The 19491-nt window shown below is 28.9% G+C and overlaps 4 protein-coding genes across 8 annotated transcripts; 2 read left to right on the top strand and 2 right to left on the bottom strand.

Moving 5' to 3' along the window:
• Positions 1-99: 99 nt before the first annotated feature.
• On the bottom strand, positions 100-4800 carry LOC122526383 (probable chitinase 2). The gene is made up of 9 exons (XM_043649763.1): positions 4625-4800; positions 3626-3823; positions 3293-3458; positions 3111-3207; positions 2712-2915; positions 2368-2562; positions 2159-2281; positions 1598-1930; positions 100-117 (listed from the first exon to the last, which is right to left on the bottom strand). Exons 1-9 carry the CDS (start codon positions 4692-4694, stop codon positions 100-102), a joined length of 1404 nt encoding a protein of 467 aa, XP_043505698.1. The 5' UTR covers positions 4695-4800.
• Positions 4801-5186: 386 nt separating this feature from the next.
• On the top strand, positions 5187-6576 carry LOC122526297 (protein KTI12 homolog). 4 transcript variants are annotated; one of them, XM_043649620.1, is made up of 6 exons: positions 5188-5389; positions 5459-5583; positions 5689-5950; positions 6008-6146; positions 6210-6272; positions 6364-6576. In XM_043649620.1, the coding sequence occupies exons 2-6, from the start codon at positions 5505-5507 to the stop codon at positions 6559-6561; spliced, it is 741 nt and encodes a 246-aa protein (XP_043505555.1). In that variant the 5' UTR covers positions 5188-5389; positions 5459-5504; the 3' UTR covers positions 6562-6576. The 4 variants fall into 4 exon arrangements, with proteins under 4 accessions (XP_043505551.1, XP_043505555.1, XP_043505552.1 ...); XM_043649617.1 differs by having other exon boundaries at positions 5456-5583; XM_043649619.1 differs by having other exon boundaries at positions 5443-5583.
• Positions 6577-7640: 1064 nt separating this feature from the next.
• On the bottom strand, positions 7641-11053 carry LOC122526296 (carnosine N-methyltransferase). 2 transcript variants are annotated; one of them, XR_006306015.1, is made up of 8 exons: positions 10807-11053; positions 10048-10255; positions 9640-9797; positions 9271-9411; positions 9007-9169; positions 8692-8925; positions 8309-8601; positions 7641-7950 (listed from the first exon to the last, which is right to left on the bottom strand). XR_006306015.1 is itself a non-coding variant. In XM_043649615.1 (7 exons), exons 1-7 carry the CDS (start codon positions 10911-10913, stop codon positions 8428-8430), a joined length of 1185 nt encoding a protein of 394 aa, XP_043505550.1. In that variant the 5' UTR covers positions 10914-11053; the 3' UTR covers positions 8262-8427. The 2 variants fall into 2 exon arrangements, 1 of the variants encoding a protein (XP_043505550.1); XM_043649615.1 differs by lacking the exon at positions 7641-7950 and having other exon boundaries at positions 8262-8601.
• A 725-nt stretch (positions 11054-11778) lies between these two features.
• On the top strand, positions 11779-17830 carry LOC122526295 (phosphatidylinositol 5-phosphate 4-kinase type-2 alpha). The gene is made up of 8 exons (XM_043649614.1): positions 11779-12529; positions 13405-13502; positions 13943-14053; positions 16105-16243; positions 16303-16602; positions 16667-16842; positions 16955-17097; positions 17189-17830. Exons 1-8 carry the CDS (start codon positions 12392-12394, stop codon positions 17374-17376), a joined length of 1293 nt encoding a protein of 430 aa, XP_043505549.1. The 5' UTR covers positions 11779-12391; the 3' UTR covers positions 17377-17830.
• Positions 17831-19491: the final 1661 nt, after the last annotated feature.

The raw sequence follows: 19491 nt of genomic DNA, 5'->3' as shown, positions 1-19491 counted from the left end.
GTCTTCCTCGAAATTCACCTTGAGACTGGCACTTTCTCTTTTATGAAAATTCTTTTATTAAAAGTTGTTTATATGACCTCCCGAACGTTGCACATGTATTTAAAGGAAATAATCCACCTAATTAATAGAATTTAAGATTATAACGTTCTGATTTAGCATTTTTTTTTAAAGAAACAACATTTCTTTTTTATCGGCCATCCCCCACCCGCCCTAGTAAAGTAATGTCGTTTTTTAAAAAAAAATGCTAAATCAGAACGTTATAATCTTAAATTCTATTTATTACATAAATTATTCCCTTTATACACATGCGCAACGTTCGGAAAGTCATATAAACAACTTTTAATGAAAGTATTTCTACAGAGGACAATGATCCATTTCAACGGTGGATTTCGAAGAGGATGGTACATAGATCTTATACTCGGTGCTTTTAGACAACAATAGACATTCCTATCGATTAATTAACAATTATTTTAATATTCTAACACACTCTCTTTATATTTCAGATTGTTTAAACATATATATACTAGTATAAGTATTACATACTTATTAACATACTTTAAATATGAAATAATTTCGATATGATATTCTTTCCGATAAAAATTTCCCCCTCCGAAGTCACCACTGCACAGGAACGTTAAAAAAATGTACATTAGTTTAAACAATTATATAAAAATGAAAAAATGCTAAAATCAGATTGTTGTTATCTTAAATTTTATTAAATAGGTTTATTATTCTTTTTATACACATGCTTAACGTTCGGAAGGTCCTGTAAACAACTTTCACCAAAAGAACTTTAACAGAGGACAATGACTCAGTTCAACGGCGAATTTCGAAGAGGAAGGATCGCAGAACATATACTCTGATCTTTTAGACAACAAGAAACACTTGCATTGATTAATTAACAATTATTTTAATGCAGTAATGCACTTTGCTTATATTACAGGAGAATTTTACCCTCGAAGTCATCACTGCGCAGGAGCGTTAAAATAATTACATAAAAAGGAAGATATTCGTCGTACATACACACACAATATAATTTTTTTCGACGTAACCTGCATTTTATGAATGCAGGCTTCTCACACTTACAATATATGTATAAATGCATTTCTGAAAGCACATACATGTTTTATACACTAAAAATTAAATATAATTATTTAAAATTCTATTAGAATATATAACTATACTATATATACTATCACAGAATACTGTATATCCAGGGTGATCAGGTTAGTAACTAAGATGAATCTGGTTAGAAAAAAAAGTAGACTTATGTAAAGTTATGTAAAAGTAACTTCTATGTACTTCTGTATTCTCTGCTACTATCTTTGACTAGATTGTAGGTAAATAAGAGCTTACTATTACCGCCTACTCGATCAGTTAAACAGAAATCTACTATAGTGAGTAAAATAATACACACACACATTTGTATATATAATATATATCATCTTTATTCACAATACAATATATTTTAAATAGTATCATTTACGGCAAAAGTCGTGGGTAGTTTAAGTAACTATATGAAAACAACATTTATTTTCTTTTTTTTTTTTTTTAATTTTTTTTTAAATTATAATGTTATAAAAATTAAAATACTAACAATAGCATAAAATACTATTGATATGTTGTTGGAACACGTTTTATTGGAAGAATCTTCAGTGGTAGAATCTTTAATGGTAGAATCTTTAGTGGTAGAATCTTTAATGGTAGAATCTTTAGTGGTAGGATCTTTAATGGTAGAATCTTTAGTGGTAGGATCTTTAGTGGTAGGATCTTTAGTGGTAGGATCTTTAGTGGTAGAATCTTCATTGATAAAAGCTTTATTGATAGATTTCATCAATATGTAATCAGTTCCGCAAATTCCGTTATGATCATCAGTATCGATGCTCCAAATCATCACACCAGATAAATTCATTTCCTTAGCATATAATGCCTGGAAATCGCGCAAAAATTATTAAATTTGTTTCTAACTGTAATATACTGTAATATATATATATATAGATTAAACTCTTGCAATTTGATCGTCTAATTTCTGGGATGCCATTTGTATATGCTCAATTCACGATGGTAATTAAACATATGCATACATACTTACGTATATATAAATATTAAAATTTATTTTGCATAAACTATAAATTTTATGACATTCTTTGTAACTTACTTTCGTTCTTAAACTTATGTAATCGTCGTAGAAAATTACTCGGTCTTCATTTACCGCGTATGGTGTATTACTGTCGTTATCCCATCTGGAAATCCATTTCTTATCCTTTAGTTCTTCGCAGATCTATATAAAAATATATATTGATTTAAATAAAAAAAAAGGTAGTATTAATCATATCTTGTACTTAAAACGCATACAATTCCACATACTTCGTTATAACCCATAAACCCATCTTGACAAGTATAAGGCCCCTTAAAACCATCTTTGTCACAGGGCATTCCAGTAGGATTTTCATGTGGAGAAATTTTCTTATTCGAAATATATGTTCGTCCATACATTGGTAAACCTAGAACGAGTTTCTTAGCTGGTGTTCCTAATTGTAGTAAATAGCTCACAGTAGCATTCTTAAAAAAAGACACAAAACATTTATACCGATAATAAAATTAATTTAACAGCAGGAATATTAACACCTTGGTTGTTAACTGAAATAAATCTTAACTTGAATGTTGATTAATTATTTGAAAATATTAAAACGAAGAAGATTATTACTTACCACACTTTCATCATTATTACTGTATAACGGAGCATTCGGAAGAATTTTTAAATCCCATGAACCATGATAATCATATGTCATAACGTGTATATAATCGAGGTATTTGGAAATATATGAAATATTGTATCCCTCGTCGATTATTTTTTTATTTGCGCTTATAGCTGCGGTTAATATAGAATTGTAAGGCAACTGTTGTTTTAATTCCTATTTTAGAAAAATTTAATCATTAAATGGATGAAGAGATCATTATTGAAGAAAGAGTCAATATTGGAAGGACGATGATAATATTTTATGTTATTTTATCGAACTGTATTGTAATTTTTACAATTAAAAGCGTTTATTATTTATGATCGTATTTATATTATTAATATATAATTAGCACTGAAACAATATACTTACTTTAATCAACAAGGAGAAATTGTCTTTATCCTTTGAATTACCGCCTCGTTGGGAAGGAAATTCCCAATCTAAATCGACGCCATCAAATTTGTATTTTCTTCGTAAAAAGATGACACGTTTATATATGAATATAAATTATTATAGGAACAAAAATATATATCTAAAGATTATCAATTACATACTTAAGAAATTCTGAAATGCTATTGATGAAGGTCTTTCGTTTGTTTTCATCCTCAGCAAGAATAGAAAAATTCCCGCTACCTTCATTCCAACCACCAATTGCAATTGAAACTTTTAATCCTGGATAGTTTTTACGAAGTTCTGACATTTTTCTGTAATTACCAATTCCTGAAAAAAATACATATTGTCATATTTATTACGCTTATATTACGTTCATATATATTTATATATATATACAGTCAGGGACAAAAATAAGTGGACAGGCACTAGAAATGGTTATCCCCTTACTATTGTCCTCTACTATATATCTTATTTTATTTAAATTAAAAAAATACCATCTTCTATATCGGCCCATGGATCAAGACTTTTTATTTCCCAAGTGGTTGTATTCAAGCCCGCGAAAGCGTAAATCAAATGTGTACAATATTGTGGTTTTAAATTTTCTAATGTAAATTTTCCATTCGAAGGCCTATACCTTGCCCAACTAGCGACATAACAAGCAACAACCTTTCCGTGCTTTGGAATTTCTTGACCTAAGAATTGAGAAAAAATATACTACCTTTAATTAATATTATTGAAGTAAAAACTTCTTTAGTTTTTCATTACAAGATTTATAAATAAATGTTACATTTTTAGGAATTACGATAAACACTTGTATAATCAACAAACAAACAAAAATGTTACGATATTAGTACGATTATCATTACATGTGATTAATATTTTTTATATATATAGATAAAGTCTTAGACTTGAGATAAGATAACATATATTATCATTATTAATTACTTTATTGTTAATATAAATATTATATTTTTTCAATTCGATTCAAATAAAAATCACAATTAAATGAAAATCGATATATTGACAATGGGATTATCCGTATGACCGATATACCGAATAATTAGGTTTGTTAAAAAATATATTTATTTGAATACAATGATTTAAAATCTGTTAAAATGTCAAATCATCTTTATTCATCGATGCATAGAAAATGTCAATGACGTTCCTGATTTTCTTTAATTTATGTCGACGTTATTCACCTTTCTCTCCGAATTTCTCGACAATGAAATATAATCGAGTATAGTTTAACAGCTTTCGCGCTTGAAACGAATAAATTTCTTTTTAAAATTGTATTGTTTTATTCGAATAGCTATAAATACTATATTAAAGGTTATTAAAAATTAAAGAATATTAACGAGGAAGTATTTAATCTGTTGTCACAAAGTAACGAACACGAGTAAGAAAATAAAATGAGATTGGAACATTTGACCAAAGGATCTGATTGTAAGATAAATATTTTTTGAAGAATCGTATATATACTGTGTTTAATTTACCTTGAATACCATCAATGTAGAAAAAGAAAAGCATTAAAAGACATGGCGTAAGATTCCTCACCGGATTCATTCTTCTATATTATATACTTCTTACTTATTGTGGATGCCGAGTTATTGTCCCGTTCACTCTGACTTTCTCTTATGAATTCTCGTACCGCACTGCTTTTATAAGAGAAGTGAGAGATAAACTATCGAAGAAAAGGACGGAGATAGAACCTGTTGCACCGTTAAATATAAGAAACCTACTATTTCAATATTTTAACTAAGTATAACTTTGAAAATATTGAAATCAATATTGAGGAATCATAAATGCATATAATTTTTTACGATATAAATGTCGATATAAATAGATTAAATTGTTTATAATATATATCAACTAAATTTAAAATTAATATTTCAATGAACGTTTACATTCGTTCTCAATGTAAAATATTTTTGTTGTATACAAAAATATTACTGATTTCAAAAGTGAAATTGTTGATATTCAAAATGGTTTCAGTCTTCCCGCGTAAATGACGAACATCATAGCTGCTGCAATTTGATTGGCTTTGATTATTTCATCCAAGAGGATGTATCTTTTTAAAGTATAACAAAGTAAATTTCTATATATAATCTCGTTCGGTTTTATAATTTATCTATGATTGTTTAACATTCATTAAAAAAATTGTATTAACTCCAATATCATAATTATTTATAGAAATAGTGAATTTTTTAACGTTAAAAGTGTGTAGTTAACAACGATTTATTGACGCTGCTACATAAGAGGTTATTTTTAAATTTATTTATAAGAAATAAAATGCCTTTAATTATAATAACAGGTATTCCTTGTAGTAGTAAAACTACAAGAACTTTACAACTGAAGGAATATTTTGAAAATGAAATGAAAAAACGTGTAGATATAATTAATGAAATCAATGTGATATATAAAACAGGTTATGATAGAAACTCATTTTATTCTGGTTAGTAAATATTGTAATGTTTTAACCTCCAAGATAGTTTACTTGGTACTATAACTATAACAAAAAATATTATTATGTATATGCATGTACAAATGTATGTTTTAGATTCTAAGAAAGAAAAATGTATCAGAAGTAATATCAAATCTATGGCGCAGAGGATATTGAATCCAAACGATGTTCTAATAATAGATGGTAGCAATTATATTAAAGGATATCGCTATGAAATTTACTGTATGTCTAAATTATATAAAACACCGCAGTGTACAATACATTGTGATATACCTGTTGAACATGCTTGGCTGTGGAATGAAAAAAGACCGATATCAGAACAATATAGTAGAGAAATATTTGATGCGCTTGTAATGAGGTAAAATGGAAATATCAATTAATATTTTTATAAAACTAATAAAATTATGAATAATAGGTATGAAACACCGGATAGTAAAAATCGATGGGATGCTCCATTATTTTCTGTGATGCCGGAAGATGATATAAATTTCAATGATATTTATAAGTCTCTCTATGAAGTTAAGGCACCTAAACCAAATCAAAGCACACAATGCGTTAGTACTTTTAACATTCTATTAATTTAATTATATTTAAAATTAATGATTGTTTTATTGCAGCCACCTTTATCATCCACAAATTATTTATACGATTTGGACAGAATAACACAAGATATTACTAGTGTAAGTTTACTAACAATTTCAAGCGAGCAACTGAAATGATATTTTTTATTTTTCGTATATATAAAATGCTTACTTATTTTTTTCTTTATAGGCAATATTATCGGCTAAACAACTGGGAATCGAGAATGATGTCAAAATTCCTCAATATGGCTTAACGGTGCAGAAAACAGGTAATACACCTCAAATGATGAGATTGCGAAGGCAATTTTTAACATACAGTAAAATGCATCAAATTGATACTAATCAAATAGCTCTATTATTTGTACAATATCTTAATAAAAGTTTATAAAGTATAAGCTGCAAATGCAATTTTTTTTCTCTAAGTAAAAATACTTTAATCTCACATTACAAATATTAATATACGTAGGAAAAATTATATTTTCTATAATATTATTACAAGATATACAAAAGGTTGATATCTTTTAACAAACGCGATCGTGTAGAATAAATTTTATTATAAAATTAGATTAATTACATCATTAAATCTAAACTAACTTACATCTAAATTGATCTGCACTTATTCCACATAACAAATTATTATTGCTTATTTCTGAAGATCTTAAAAATAGCAAAACATAAAAATGAAACAATCATATTTGTATAGTTCTTCAATTATGCGCAAAATACGTCAAATGATAATAAAAGTATGCATTAAGGAAGAATAATGGAAGAAACTATATTATCTTGACAATGGTAAATACATCTACGGACTTGTAATTTTGTATTGAACTTAGCAATACACATTCATTATATTCATTTCTTTTTACATACTTTGTAACAGTCTTATGTCTTATATTTACGATTTATATTTACTTTAAATTTATTTTTTTATTTAATTTTTCGGAAAAATGAAGTATTAATAATATAAATAATTTATACAATAAAAATATCTGAAAGGCACTGACGCAGAAGATCGATACAAAGCTTAAATAGTCAGATTTATAACGTTGAAATTCAAATTTTGTTCCTTACGACGAAATATAATATACAGGTTTTATACATTAAATTAATTTTTTTGCAAATCATATTCATTTTTTAACATTATAAATTAAAACTCTTTTAGATCATATTTGCGAAAAATGCAGAACATACAATTATTCCTTAAATATTTATTACTGTAAATAGGAAAATAATTTAATTGTTGGCCAGTTAATTTGATTTGCCGAAAAAGATGAATATGATCTGTAAAAGGGTTAATTTGGAGTGCAAAACCTATATAAATTAGATATGTTATTCTCTCATTGTATTTTGTTGAGATTTATTAAATAAGACAATGGATTAACTGTATTTAATGAGAGAGTTCAATTTTTGTAAGGTAGTTAGAAAATAATTGTTAATATGAAAATAATAGAAAGATAGAGAGAAAAAAACGCTTGAAAAGTATTTACTTCCACATTTGCCATTACAAAATTATATATTTGAATAATAACACATATAACGAAGTAAAAACTTTCAGTGATCATTTATATATCATTCTCTATACATGCTTTTTACAATAATTTTTGAAAGGAATTAATGATAATATAGAAAAATGATACATTTATTTATGTAAGCTGTAGTTTCTTCTCCGATGAAACTTTGTCTGTTCGTTTAATTTAATTTGATTTTTTAACTTGTCTTCATAATTTGTAATAATGACCAAGGATAAAGAAAAAACTAAATAAGGCTTCGTTAGCACCTGTAAAGATATGTCATTAGCATTATTACTAACGTTAGTAAATCGAAATATTCCCAACTAAACAGCAGAAGAGAGCAGAAGAGGAAATGGTCATATTTTACATTGTCATAGCTATTGATACACGATGGAAACAAATAAACGTTAATTATTATGCTAGATCACAAATGTAAGACTCATTAGGGAAATTGTCAAATTGTTACTAAAAGTTACTGTTTTATGCTGTTATTAATTACATTTAGTTTCGTACTATTAAAGAAACTTATAGATGTTAACAAAAATTTAGTTCTCAGGGGAATATGAAATAACACTTATTTGTATCCAAATAAGCTTTTGAATCACAGAAATTGTTTTACAATACCAGAAGTTAAATATGTTATGGTTGTCTTTGAATTTGTTCTGTATAAATTGTAGTACTTTAGTCCTTGTACAATTCCATCAATTTTCCTCATGAGTAAAACATATCAGATTTGTCAAGATTTAATTTTCTTGTTCTTGTTCTTGTATGCCATTACTTTCAGCACCATTTTGATGGCCCAATATACTAATATGCCTTTTAGGTTTCCGACATACAAAATAAACGCTATTATACTCGCACTGTAACATACTGTTCACATTTTGCGCGTAACGTGTTTTCATATGTGTCTCTTCTTTCTAAATAATGATAAACATATAGGAATGTAATTTACATTATGGGTGTATCTTTTCTATATAAGAAAAAACAAAAGAGAAGAAATTAATTACCTCGAGATGAAAACCAAAACCTTGTATAACATCACGAACCGCGTCATAACTTGGTTCTATTGAATCTTCCATAGGCATGTCACTAAAATGATACAGCAACGGACCGAGATTTATCCATATTCCCCCCGGTTTTAAAATTTTATAGATGGTTTCTATAAATTGTACCACGTTGTTTGCACAATCTATAAAGAAACATGTAGCAACACAATCCCAATGGTCATCTTCCGTATAAACCTATAATTTAAATTTTCATTAGTATACTTAGTCCAGCCCTAAATAAATATTATTTTTTGGATAACGTAAAAAGACAATTACTTCTAAGAAATCTCCTGCCGTCATAGAAAATTGTGCATTTTCTGGAAGATCACTGGGATTTACATCAGGGAAGAAAACAGCCTGCGTTTGATGTTCAGGTTTTAAATTGTTCATATATTGGTGTACCCATGGATGTACTTGATATGAATTTATACCTCTGCATCTATATTCATTTTCACAGTATCATTATTGTCATGGTACCATCGTTCGAGTACCTTATTTAACTTATTAACGATAAAAATGAAAGTGTTTTACAATACTCACTTATTTAATACAAAATGTGACGCGAAGAGCATAAAGAGAGAAAATTCGTTCCCTTGGCAAGTGTAACCACGCCTTGCAATTTCATACGCAAGACGACCCAATCCTGCACCAGGTACTAGAATTTGCACTTGTGATGGAGTACTGGAAATTTACCTATCATTTCATATTTTTCTGAACTATTTTTAGCTAGGACACAGAGGTTTTGCAAATAATGATATCTAGATTTTGTACACGATAATAGTAACTTTAAGTGGAATCTGAAAGCTTGATCATAGATTGCTTATATTCTTAAATATCATGATCATTATTAAGATAAAATCTAGCAATATGTATTAACATATTGTAAGAAAGTAGACAAAATATTCGTACCATTTATCTAATGGAAATTGATTAGTTATTTCATCTATGATAGGCTGATAGCAAGCTTTACGTTCTTCGCTTCCTTCCACGCTCCAGTCACGAACTAATTGTTTAATAGTAGCTTGTACTTTTTCTTGGTCAGCCAATACAGGTCGAGTGTTCTGTGTCTGCAATCAGACCTACCTATAGAATATATCTTTGTGAAAATAAGCTTATTAGTGATACGTTTTATAAATTAATTGTATATTTAATTAATTAATATATTTCAAAAGTGCAGCTATAAACTATATTTTATGATAATGAAAAGTGAATTGTATTTGAATATTAGAAATTATTAAATTTGGTATATTATACATAGCATTAGACGTATCATAAGAAATAATGAAGCATGCGACAAACCAGGTAAAGTTTTCTTACACTATCATTTTGTGCACTAGCTGGGCTCACGTTTTCAAAAATATGAGCTACATCTTTTATGATGAACCTTATTATGTCGTTGTTATATTCAATACATCTCTTGACTTCCTGAAGATGTTCTTTATATTTTGATAAGAGTTTTTGATGATGCACTGGTAAGGATAATAGATAAGATTCTGTCTTTTTAACTCTCTGCAGGGAATGAGATCTATGGAAAAAAATTTTTATTTTTTAAACATATTTTGTATTTCATTTTGATATTGCGTGCATGTTTATTCATGCTTACACAACTATATATATATATATATATAAAACCACGTAAATATTTATCGACTTCACGAAGGACATGAGTATTAATATCTAGTACGAAATTGTATTTAATAGCTAATGAACTTATGAACCTGACAAGATAATATCAAAGCCATTGTACTTTTATTGGAATAACAACGTTGATCCATAAACACCGATGACATAACTTGCGTACGAGTATGAGTTTAATATATAACAAGAGATAAATGAATACACTATAAAAGCTTTCGCAAGAGACAAGTTACCTATCTATTAAAGGGTTAAACAAAAAGATAATATTTAACATATATCGTATAATCGATGAGAAATAAAAATCATATACAATTGTGTAGTCGTGTGAGAAAAGAAAGAAAAAAAAAATGAAGGTAATAGAAATAAGGTTAAATCATCATAGCAAAGATTACAAATAAAAAAGAACATTGATCGTTCATTTTCAATGGGTCTACTCACTTGTAGTGTCTGAACGCTGAAACAATACGTTGAAAATGTTTCTTCTCCTCTTCATCCTCGTAAGAATCGTGAACTTTTCTCGAATACGCATTCTGCATCGATTCCATTTTTATACTCGCACACGTAGGCCCTACTTTTTCCTAATTAGCCTTTTAACACGATGTTCGGTGGCGGCTTCCTCGGCACAAGCGTTACGCCGAGTTTACAATACGACAGCAAGATTAGGTTTAAGGCTCCACCGATTTGATTCGCGACGACAAACCATACCCTTGCCAATAATACACTATTGTCACTATGACGAAAGCATCCTCAAATTTTCAGTTAAATCAAGACGAATTTTGGCTCGTGCGAGATTATTTTTTTCTACTAATTATTAATGATTATAATTAAGGTATATATTTAAAATTTGTCATTAAATCAATTACTTAACCTGTCGATCGAACTTTACCGTTAATTATCAATCGAAATCTTGAAAGATTTGAATCGATTAAAACAAATGACGATACATTTGGTTATACAGTAAAGATAAGAATTTGTTATTGCGAAAATAATGTATAAAATAGAGCCGTTTATTTGGAAAGTGTCACAAGACTTTTTACTCTAATGAAAAATGATAATTTTTCAATGTCTATATGAAATTATTTATAACTTAAATGCTTAAATATTTCGATTTGAAAATAAAGCGACTTTCAAAATAAACAGCTCAAATATAGATAGAATTTTTATACGTATATCTTCGCTTACCGTGCCAAATTTATAATGGATTTCTAAGGTAATATTTTGATCGATCTTTGTAAATAAATTCGTCGTCGAAAAGGAAGAAGTTTCAAAACGAATATGGTACTTCTTTCGAATTCGTTTTTTTTCATCCTTCGATATTTCTCAATGATCATTTGATTTGTCTGAGATTAGAAAAAAAAGTTTCTAAATCGATGAAGAAAAGAAAAGTTGAGAGTGGAAGAAGAAGAAAAAAAAGGAAAAGCAATAATATGAAAGTCGCAGTGCCGGTGACCGGCGCAGATATCTGCGATATCTGCAGAACATCTATAGTCGTTGCGGCTCGCAGGTGTGACATGCTCGCATACGCCATTTTTAAAAGGAGCTTTCAGTCGCTAATCAGCAGCCGCGCGGCATACTTGTGAGAGTAACGTTGCTCGAAGTAGCGGCATTATCGTTGACGAGACTTTGCAAAAAAAAAAGAAAAGAAAAGAAAAATATAACCCCTCACATTTATTTCATATCGAAATCGCAAGTGAGAACATAATAGGGTGAGATTTGGGTGATGCATTTCGCGATGACAACGGCGTGACTTGTGGAGCGTACAAATCGGTGTACCGAAGTGCGTCGTCGATAGTTCCTTTATCTGTTGCGACTTGGAATTTTTGGTCAGTGGTCGTCGGTGTAGGTGCGAATCGAGTCTGGTATTTTCCTCAAACCGCGCGATTTGGAAAGAGAAGGGAGATAGATAGTGAAAGAAGGACAGAGGCAAAGATATTGAGAGAGAGAGAGAGAGAGAAGAAAAAAAGAAGCAGACAGCAGAGAAACAGAGAAGTACCATTGCTAAAGAGAAAAAAAAAGAGGCAGCATGTCCAGTGCGCCGCAAGTTTCCAGCGGGCTTAGCAAGCTGAAAAAAAAACATTTTCGGGTTAAACATCAAAAGGTTAAACTCTTTCGTGCCAACGAGCCGCTTCTAAGCGTCTTCATGTGGGGTGTCAATCATACGGTAAGCGTTCATCATCATCGTCAATTCGTTCGTTCGTCGTTCATTGCGCGTGTATATATATATATATATATATTTATGTATATGTATGTGTCTGTGAGAGGGAGAGACGTGTCGCATTTATATGACAGCACGTCGTATTGTACGTCATTGCGATTGCCATTTTCTCTATTTATTCCATCGTCACGATTGGTAATGCTTTTAATGAATGTTTAATAATGTTACCTATTTCATTGGATTTTTATTTTTTTCTGAACTTCATACAGCGCGCTATTTCAAATTGTGCAAGCCGACGTCACGCTCTGAAAAGATTGCAATTTTTTTTTATCCTACTAATATTCTTGCAATATATCTTTATACTTATACTTTACAATACTTATAACTTTATACAGTATATTTTTTTACTTCGATCAAATTACAGATTATATTTATAGATTTAATTTAATACAATTTATTATTTTAGATTTTTTAATATTTCCTGATTAATTTTTGTTGAATAATATCGATATTGATACTTTTACCTTTACAATCATTTATTTACATCTAAGAACACTGAAATATACCGTATAACATTATTTTTGATATTTTAACTATAAACAGTTTTCATAGTAGATATTAAAATGGAAATATATTGTCTTTCTTATATATGGACACGTTTTTTCTTAACTATGGATAATGGCATCTGTATACACAGATGTATGATCTCATTACATGTGGATAAGCCTATAAATACCACAAATGATATTATATATATATGTAACATGCATTAAATGTTTGGATGCAATGCTTCCCAAAGATACTATTTAACATTACCGTTTATATAATTATTTTTTGTATAATAATGAATAATAATTAATATTGTATTCTTATCATTACAGATAAATGAACTTAGTCATGTTAATATACCGGTAATGCTCCTACCAGATGATTTCAGAGCTTATAGTAAATTAAAAGTAGATAACCACCTTTTTAACAAGTAAGTGTATACTTCGATTTTATTTAAATATTATCATTATTATTTCATAATCATGGAAACATCTTTTTAAGGAATATTTTATTGCATAAATTGTCATAGATTGTATATCCTAATATTTGAAAAACATCATTTCATTTAATGTTAGATATTTATACGTTTTAACGTTGCGTTCAAGTATCTTTGGTATTTTCAAGCAATCGTTACTCTTAACGTTCATAAAGTATCATTAATGTAAATTTAAAGCATGCCAGTCGGCTAGTCCATTCTAAATATACCACTTAATATTAGATTGTTAGGTTGGTCACAGCAAACCAGCCTTTAATAATAGAATCAATGAAGGTCTTTCTATGACCCAGCATTGTATTAGTAAACAATGAAGGTATTGATTTTACTTGAAATATTATTTGGTTATGAATGTATGTATTAATTTTTAATTACAGAGAAAACATGCCTTCTCATTTTAAAATCAAAGAGTATTGTCCATTGGTATTCCGTAATTTGCGTGAAAGATTTGGGATAGACGACCAGGATTATAAAGAGTCTATGACAAGGTAATACAGAGAATAATTCAATTTTCAATTATACATTATCATTGTGGCTGCAATAATGTGTAATTTTATTTCACTCAAAATCAGTTACCATTTTATTACATACATATTATTATGTGAAATCTTACATTTTGATAAATAGCAAACAAGCATTTGAATTTTGTGATGTGAAGTATAAACATTGTTTATTAGTTCACATTGCACGTACACAAGACAACTTATTGTTTATTCATTTTCTTTCTTTAAATTAATTGCTACAGATAAATTGAATGTACTCTTTACTTTGCATGTCAGCAGATACTATGTTTACTTATTTGCAGGTGTAGTATCTTTCAAAAAATTGTTATTTTGAGAGAAAATAATCTATATGCACACTTTGATATTATGTATTAATTTTTTTTCTATTATGGTATTATTCCAAAGATAATGTTACGTAAAAATACCTAAAATAAATTAAATTCTCTCAAATATTAATCATTGTGCTTTAGAGATCTTTGTTTGTATGTTTGTCTTTTGCTAGAAATAAGAAAGCATGTATGTTTTAGATATTGGTATTGTTAGTAATAATAGATTGTTTGATAACTTTTCGTTTAATATTTTGTTTCTCGTCATTATTGTTAATGTAACAATGGATAATAAGATAATAATACCATCATTGTGGACATTTTTTAGATATTCTTAGTTTAGTGTAAATAACTTATGTACAGTTCTCAATTTGTGAAGCAAAGAATACAGATTTTGTCATACGGAGATCATCTGACACATGGATTCATACTTTCCTGCATCAACCAAAAGATAATTTGTAATTAATAGTACGTCTTGTAATACAAAAATTTTGCTAATAGATGTCGAGCATATAATCCTTCGCGACGTTCGGGTTTGGTCACACTCAGTGGGAGGACTCATCAATTGGTTCAGCGTTCAGCTACTGCTCCCTCAATAAACTTTACTCCTCCTCCTTTTATATCTCAAATTTCAGTCTTAAGTAAACCACTACGTACCTACAGTTTTAAACCAAAACGCTTGAGGTTAGCCAGACTTGATTTCCCATTCTGTGCGTGTCTTGTGGTTAACACAATTTGATGAGTTTCTCTTTGACGACAGAGATTCGGCACGAACTTTAGAGTTGCATTAATTATTTTTCATAGATCTACCTTTTATACGATCTAATAATAGTTTATATTAACATTATTCTTTCAAAACAAATTCAAGAAACTTAATTTTGATTAAATTAAGCATGCTTAACCATTTGAGTTCCAGCGCTCCTTGGAAAAATCTTGTTGAAAAGACCCAAGCAGCATGATGGCATTTATCTCAGTTTATATCAAGGAGATCTAAGTAATGATATTATGTTATTTTTTATTAATGTAACTGGCGAGCATCAATTAAGTTGAATACTCCAACTTTGGCAGAATTCTAGTATACTATTAATTGTCCACAATAGTAAAAGGCAGTGGGTATTTTTGACATGAAATCTAAAGGGGACTCAAACGGTTAAAATTGAAGTGTTCAAATATTAGAATTTTTTAATTTATTGAAATATTTGAAAAATCTTACTGTAACCTGACACAAATATCAAAATATTTTCATTAAATTAGATAATTGTGTATGTTGTTGAAATGTATTAAATTCTATTATGATCGTGCAATAGATATTTGAAATTTGTATGAGTAACTACAAATTGACGTGATTTATTAATATATTCTTACCAAATAATAAATTTGTTATATAGTAGAAATTTATTCTATGTATTATACGGCTTTTCAAGTTTTGCTTTGTGCACTGTTTGAATGTTTGTTTGCTTGATTTTATGTTTCAATAAATAGGATGATGACTAATTTTGCTTAATTGCCTTTTATGTACTCAAGATTTTTTACTATTTTTATTATGTAGAGAATTTCTTTATCTTATTTTCATTGATTAGCCTTAAATTACAGATCAATAGCAGATATATTAATATGCTCTATAGCTTTGTACCGAATATATTGAAAAGAAAACGATATAATAATATCTAGTTATATGAATTAGATTTAATTTAATTTTCTTTTTTATAGGTCGCAACCTGTACTCGATGATTCATCGGGTAAAAGTGGTGCTAAATTTTATCAATCCTACGATAAATTATTTATTATTAAAACTCTTACAAGTGAAGAAGTCGAAAGGATGCACTCATTTTTAAAACATTATCACCCAGTAAGTAATCTAATTTTTTTCTTTTAACTTCGTTATAATATAAATGTGATATTTTGTAGTATATTGTGGAACGACATGGTAAAACCTTATTGCCACAATACCTTGGGATGTATCGATTAACGGTGGATGGCGTTGAACATTATGTTGTTGCTATAAGAAATGTCTTTTCTAATCATTTAACGACGCACAAAAAATTTGACTTGAAAGGTTCCACTGTAGATCGTGAAGCATCTGATAAAGAAAAGGAAAAGGATCTCCCTACATATAAAGATAATGATTTTGTCAAAGAAGGAATGAAAATTTACATAGGAGAAGAAGCGAAAACAAAACTCATAGAAACTTTAACTGCTGATGTTGATGTGAGCATTGTCATTATTATGTCTTTTTATGATTAAAAATCTTCATGAACTAATTATGTTACAGTTTCTAACAAGATTACACCTAATGGATTATTCCTTATTACTTGGTCTACACGATTGCGCTCGTGCGGAACAAGAAAATAGAGAACGTGCAGAAAGGGAAGAAGATGAAGATAATCACGACGAGGAAGATGATAGTGAGTCTGGTAGTGGATTAGATTCAAGAGGCCCAATGGGAGAGTAAGTTATTAGTAGCATATTTACTGTTAATCATTATATTATATATATATAATTCGTCGATAATATCGTATCTTTTATAAATATTATGAAGTATTATTTCTGTCTCTTTTAGTCGACTTTGGAGTTGGAGTGGGGTTACAGGCATGGCTACACCACCAGAATCACCTCATGCAGCTTTAGTGCGTGATGCGAGCCTTCAATATGAGGATGCAATAATACCCGAATTAGATATATATGCTATTCCCAGTAAAGAAGGTAATATCAAAAAATAAAAAATAAATCAATGAAATGTCTTTCGTTTTATGTACCTATGGTTATTCTAATTACCATTTATTTTATTCACCAGGTGCCCCTACAAAAGAAATATACTTTTTAGCCATAATCGATGTATTAACACATTATGGTGTACGCAAACAAGCTGCAAAAGCAGCTAAAACGGTAAAGTACGGTGCCAATGTGGATGGTATATCAACGTGTGATCCTGAACAATATGGCAAACGATTTATAGAATTTATGAGTAAAGCCATAGAATAATTTTAATATTTTTTATTATGATAGAACATATGTAAAGATGCATAAAGAATTTAAGAATCGTGAAGGTACTACTACTGCTTGCACTTTTATGCTAGTAAAATATGACAATGAGGAATATTATTGAAAGGTTTCACTAGAAGTAAAGCTCGCTTACAGATGCGACCAACAACACCAAGTGCAGCCCTTAAAATGCAGGTTAGAGTAAAATGTCATTATTTTTTTCTCTGCACAATTTAAAACGGTAAATTTATTCTTAACCGATATTTATCGGCACATTATTTTTGTCATGTTAAATTACTTTAACTGTTGAATTTTTGCACGAACTTTCTACGTCATATGATTCAAATTATTCTTAAGCTTAAGCTTATTTTTTGACTGAGTCCGTGCTTTAACTAATATGGTTATGTTTATATATTGTATGTACAGAGATTTTTAGAGAGAGCAAGAGAGAGAGTGAAAGAGAGAGAGCGAAAGAGAGAGAAAGTGAGAGAAAGTGAGAGTGAAAGAGAGAGAGAGAGAGAGAGAGAGAAAGAGAGAGAAAGAGAGAGAAAGAAAAAGAAAACTTTAAAACATAGTTTTTTCATCTACTTTTAATCCACTAATTTTATAAATGAGTAACAATAACGTCGGATAGAACATTCAATATAGTTTATAGAATAAAAAAGTTATAATCAAATATGTGACGCATAGATTTAAATTCTAATTGTTTATGTGTGTATCACGTGTATTCCATTAGATGGAATATACTTATAAACAATAATAAGGGCAAGAGTATAAAATGTAAATGTTAATCTACCGTCATTGGTATTACATAAATGCTTTACAAAAGCTATGGTAATTATTGTAAAGGGCAAAGGAATTAATGGTATTAACAAATTATAGAGAAAAAAATATTCAAAAATAATGTTGATGTTATATGTAATAGTACTTGGAAAGAGTACAGTTATTCTGCATCGAGACTTTTCAATTGAGTCTAAAGAAATCAATGAAACGATCGTAGGCGTTTTTGATTTCATCGTTGCAGGATTGAGAGAGTGAGAACGAAAATATTTAAAGTAAAGACATACGATTGGATATTATATTCAATATATATTTTATTCCAATAATGCGTTTTTCATTTTGGTAGTATAACAAAGAGAATATAAAATAATATATGTGCAGAAAATAAGAAGGCTTACAAATAAAATACATATATAAATATTATAACAAAACTAAGTAAATGTTATAAAATCTGTAAATCTGTAATTTCGGTTATACATTGTATATTGTGAAGCGAATTTTATGTTCATAATGCAACATATTCACTTATAGCTCGTCGGAAGTCTAATAGGGAACAAAATCAATTGTATGTACCTATGATGTCTCCTTGAATTTTTAGCATTGCTTATCATAAGGAAATTGATGCCGTGATAAAGCATCATTGTTGTGTACGGATAGTCATTATTGCAGTTATACACCTTTTGCTTTAAGTAATTTTAATGCTATTTTTGCAAGTTTGTAAGAACAGTAACTGTTAGCACAAGAGATTATACTCTACAATCCTTTAAGCATAAATTTAACTAATATTTTACTTACATTTTTTCCAGTACGTGTCGTTTCCTAGTTCTTTCATATTTGATATAACTATATATTATATCTATTGCATGAAGGGAAGTGCACCGTTGCATAAGACTATCTTTAAACGATCTAATAATCTAACTTTTATAATTTGTTAGGATTGATAACGATATAACGACTAATTACTTTACCAATTAAGGTATTCATCTAGTCTCGATACTTTATATGATTTTATACATTGTCAGCACATTAAGGAGGTAGGAAGTAACAAAATTGAATCATATTTGACAGTAACTACATTCATTATATTACAGTATCAGTTAATATGATACGTTCAATCTGTAGCATATAGAAATTGTATCATATATACAAGGTGTCTGAAGTATTTCCAGCTTAAACAGTGTCTGCGCATTCTATGCTCGAAAATTAAATAAAAATGTTAAGTGTTAAAAATCTTCAGAAAGCCTGTATATATTTAATTAAATTTCAGCTTCTTTCATTATAATGGCACCATTCTACAAAAATGTTTACTGCAAATATGCTTCTACAAATTACTGC

The sequence above is a fragment of the Polistes fuscatus genome, unplaced genomic scaffold (genome assembly GCF_010416935.1).
Source record: "Polistes fuscatus isolate 324 unplaced genomic scaffold, CU_Pfus_HIC Scaffold11, whole genome shotgun sequence".
Taxonomy (NCBI): Eukaryota; Metazoa; Arthropoda; class Insecta; order Hymenoptera; family Vespidae; genus Polistes; species Polistes fuscatus.
Note: the sequence above shows the minus strand (reverse complement) of the source record. Positions and strands in the feature narration are given on the sequence as shown.

Coding starts and splice junctions, on each gene's coding strand:
- LOC122526383 (XM_043649763.1), bottom strand. CDS start 4,694: ATGAATCCGGTGAGGAATCTTACGCCATGTCTTTTAATGCTTTTCTTT. Junction 3,824..4,624: donor CTACATTGATGGTATTCAAG/GTAAATTAAACA, acceptor CTCAATTCTTAG/GTCAAGAAATTCCAAAGCAC. Junction 3,208..3,292: donor AGCATTTCAGAATTTCTTAA/GTATGTAATTGA, acceptor CTTTTTACGAAG/AAAATACAAATTTGATGGCG.
- LOC122526297 (XM_043649616.1), top strand. CDS start 5,421: ATGCCTTTAATTATAATAACAGGTATTCCTTGTAGTAGTAAAACTACA. Junction 5,584..5,688: donor TAGAAACTCATTTTATTCTG/GTTAGTAAATAT, acceptor TGTATGTTTTAG/ATTCTAAGAAAGAAAAATGT. Junction 5,951..6,007: donor TTTGATGCGCTTGTAATGAG/GTAAAATGGAAA, acceptor TATGAATAATAG/GTATGAAACACCGGATAGTA.
- LOC122526296 (XM_043649615.1), bottom strand. CDS start 10,913: ATGGAATCGATGCAGAATGCGTATTCGAGAAAAGTTCACGATTCTTAC. Junction 9,798..10,047: donor CTAGTGCACAAAATGATAGT/GTAAGAAAACTT, acceptor GTCTGATTGCAG/ACACAGAACACTCGACCTGT. Junction 9,412..9,639: donor CAATTTCCATTAGATAAATG/GTACGAATATTT, acceptor GTAAATTTCCAG/TACTCCATCACAAGTGCAAA.
- LOC122526295 (XM_043649614.1), top strand. CDS start 12,392: ATGTCCAGTGCGCCGCAAGTTTCCAGCGGGCTTAGCAAGCTGAAAAAA. Junction 16,244..16,302: donor TTTTAAAACATTATCACCCA/GTAAGTAATCTA, acceptor GATATTTTGTAG/TATATTGTGGAACGACATGG. Junction 16,603..16,666: donor CTTTAACTGCTGATGTTGAT/GTGAGCATTGTC, acceptor ATTATGTTACAG/TTTCTAACAAGATTACACCT.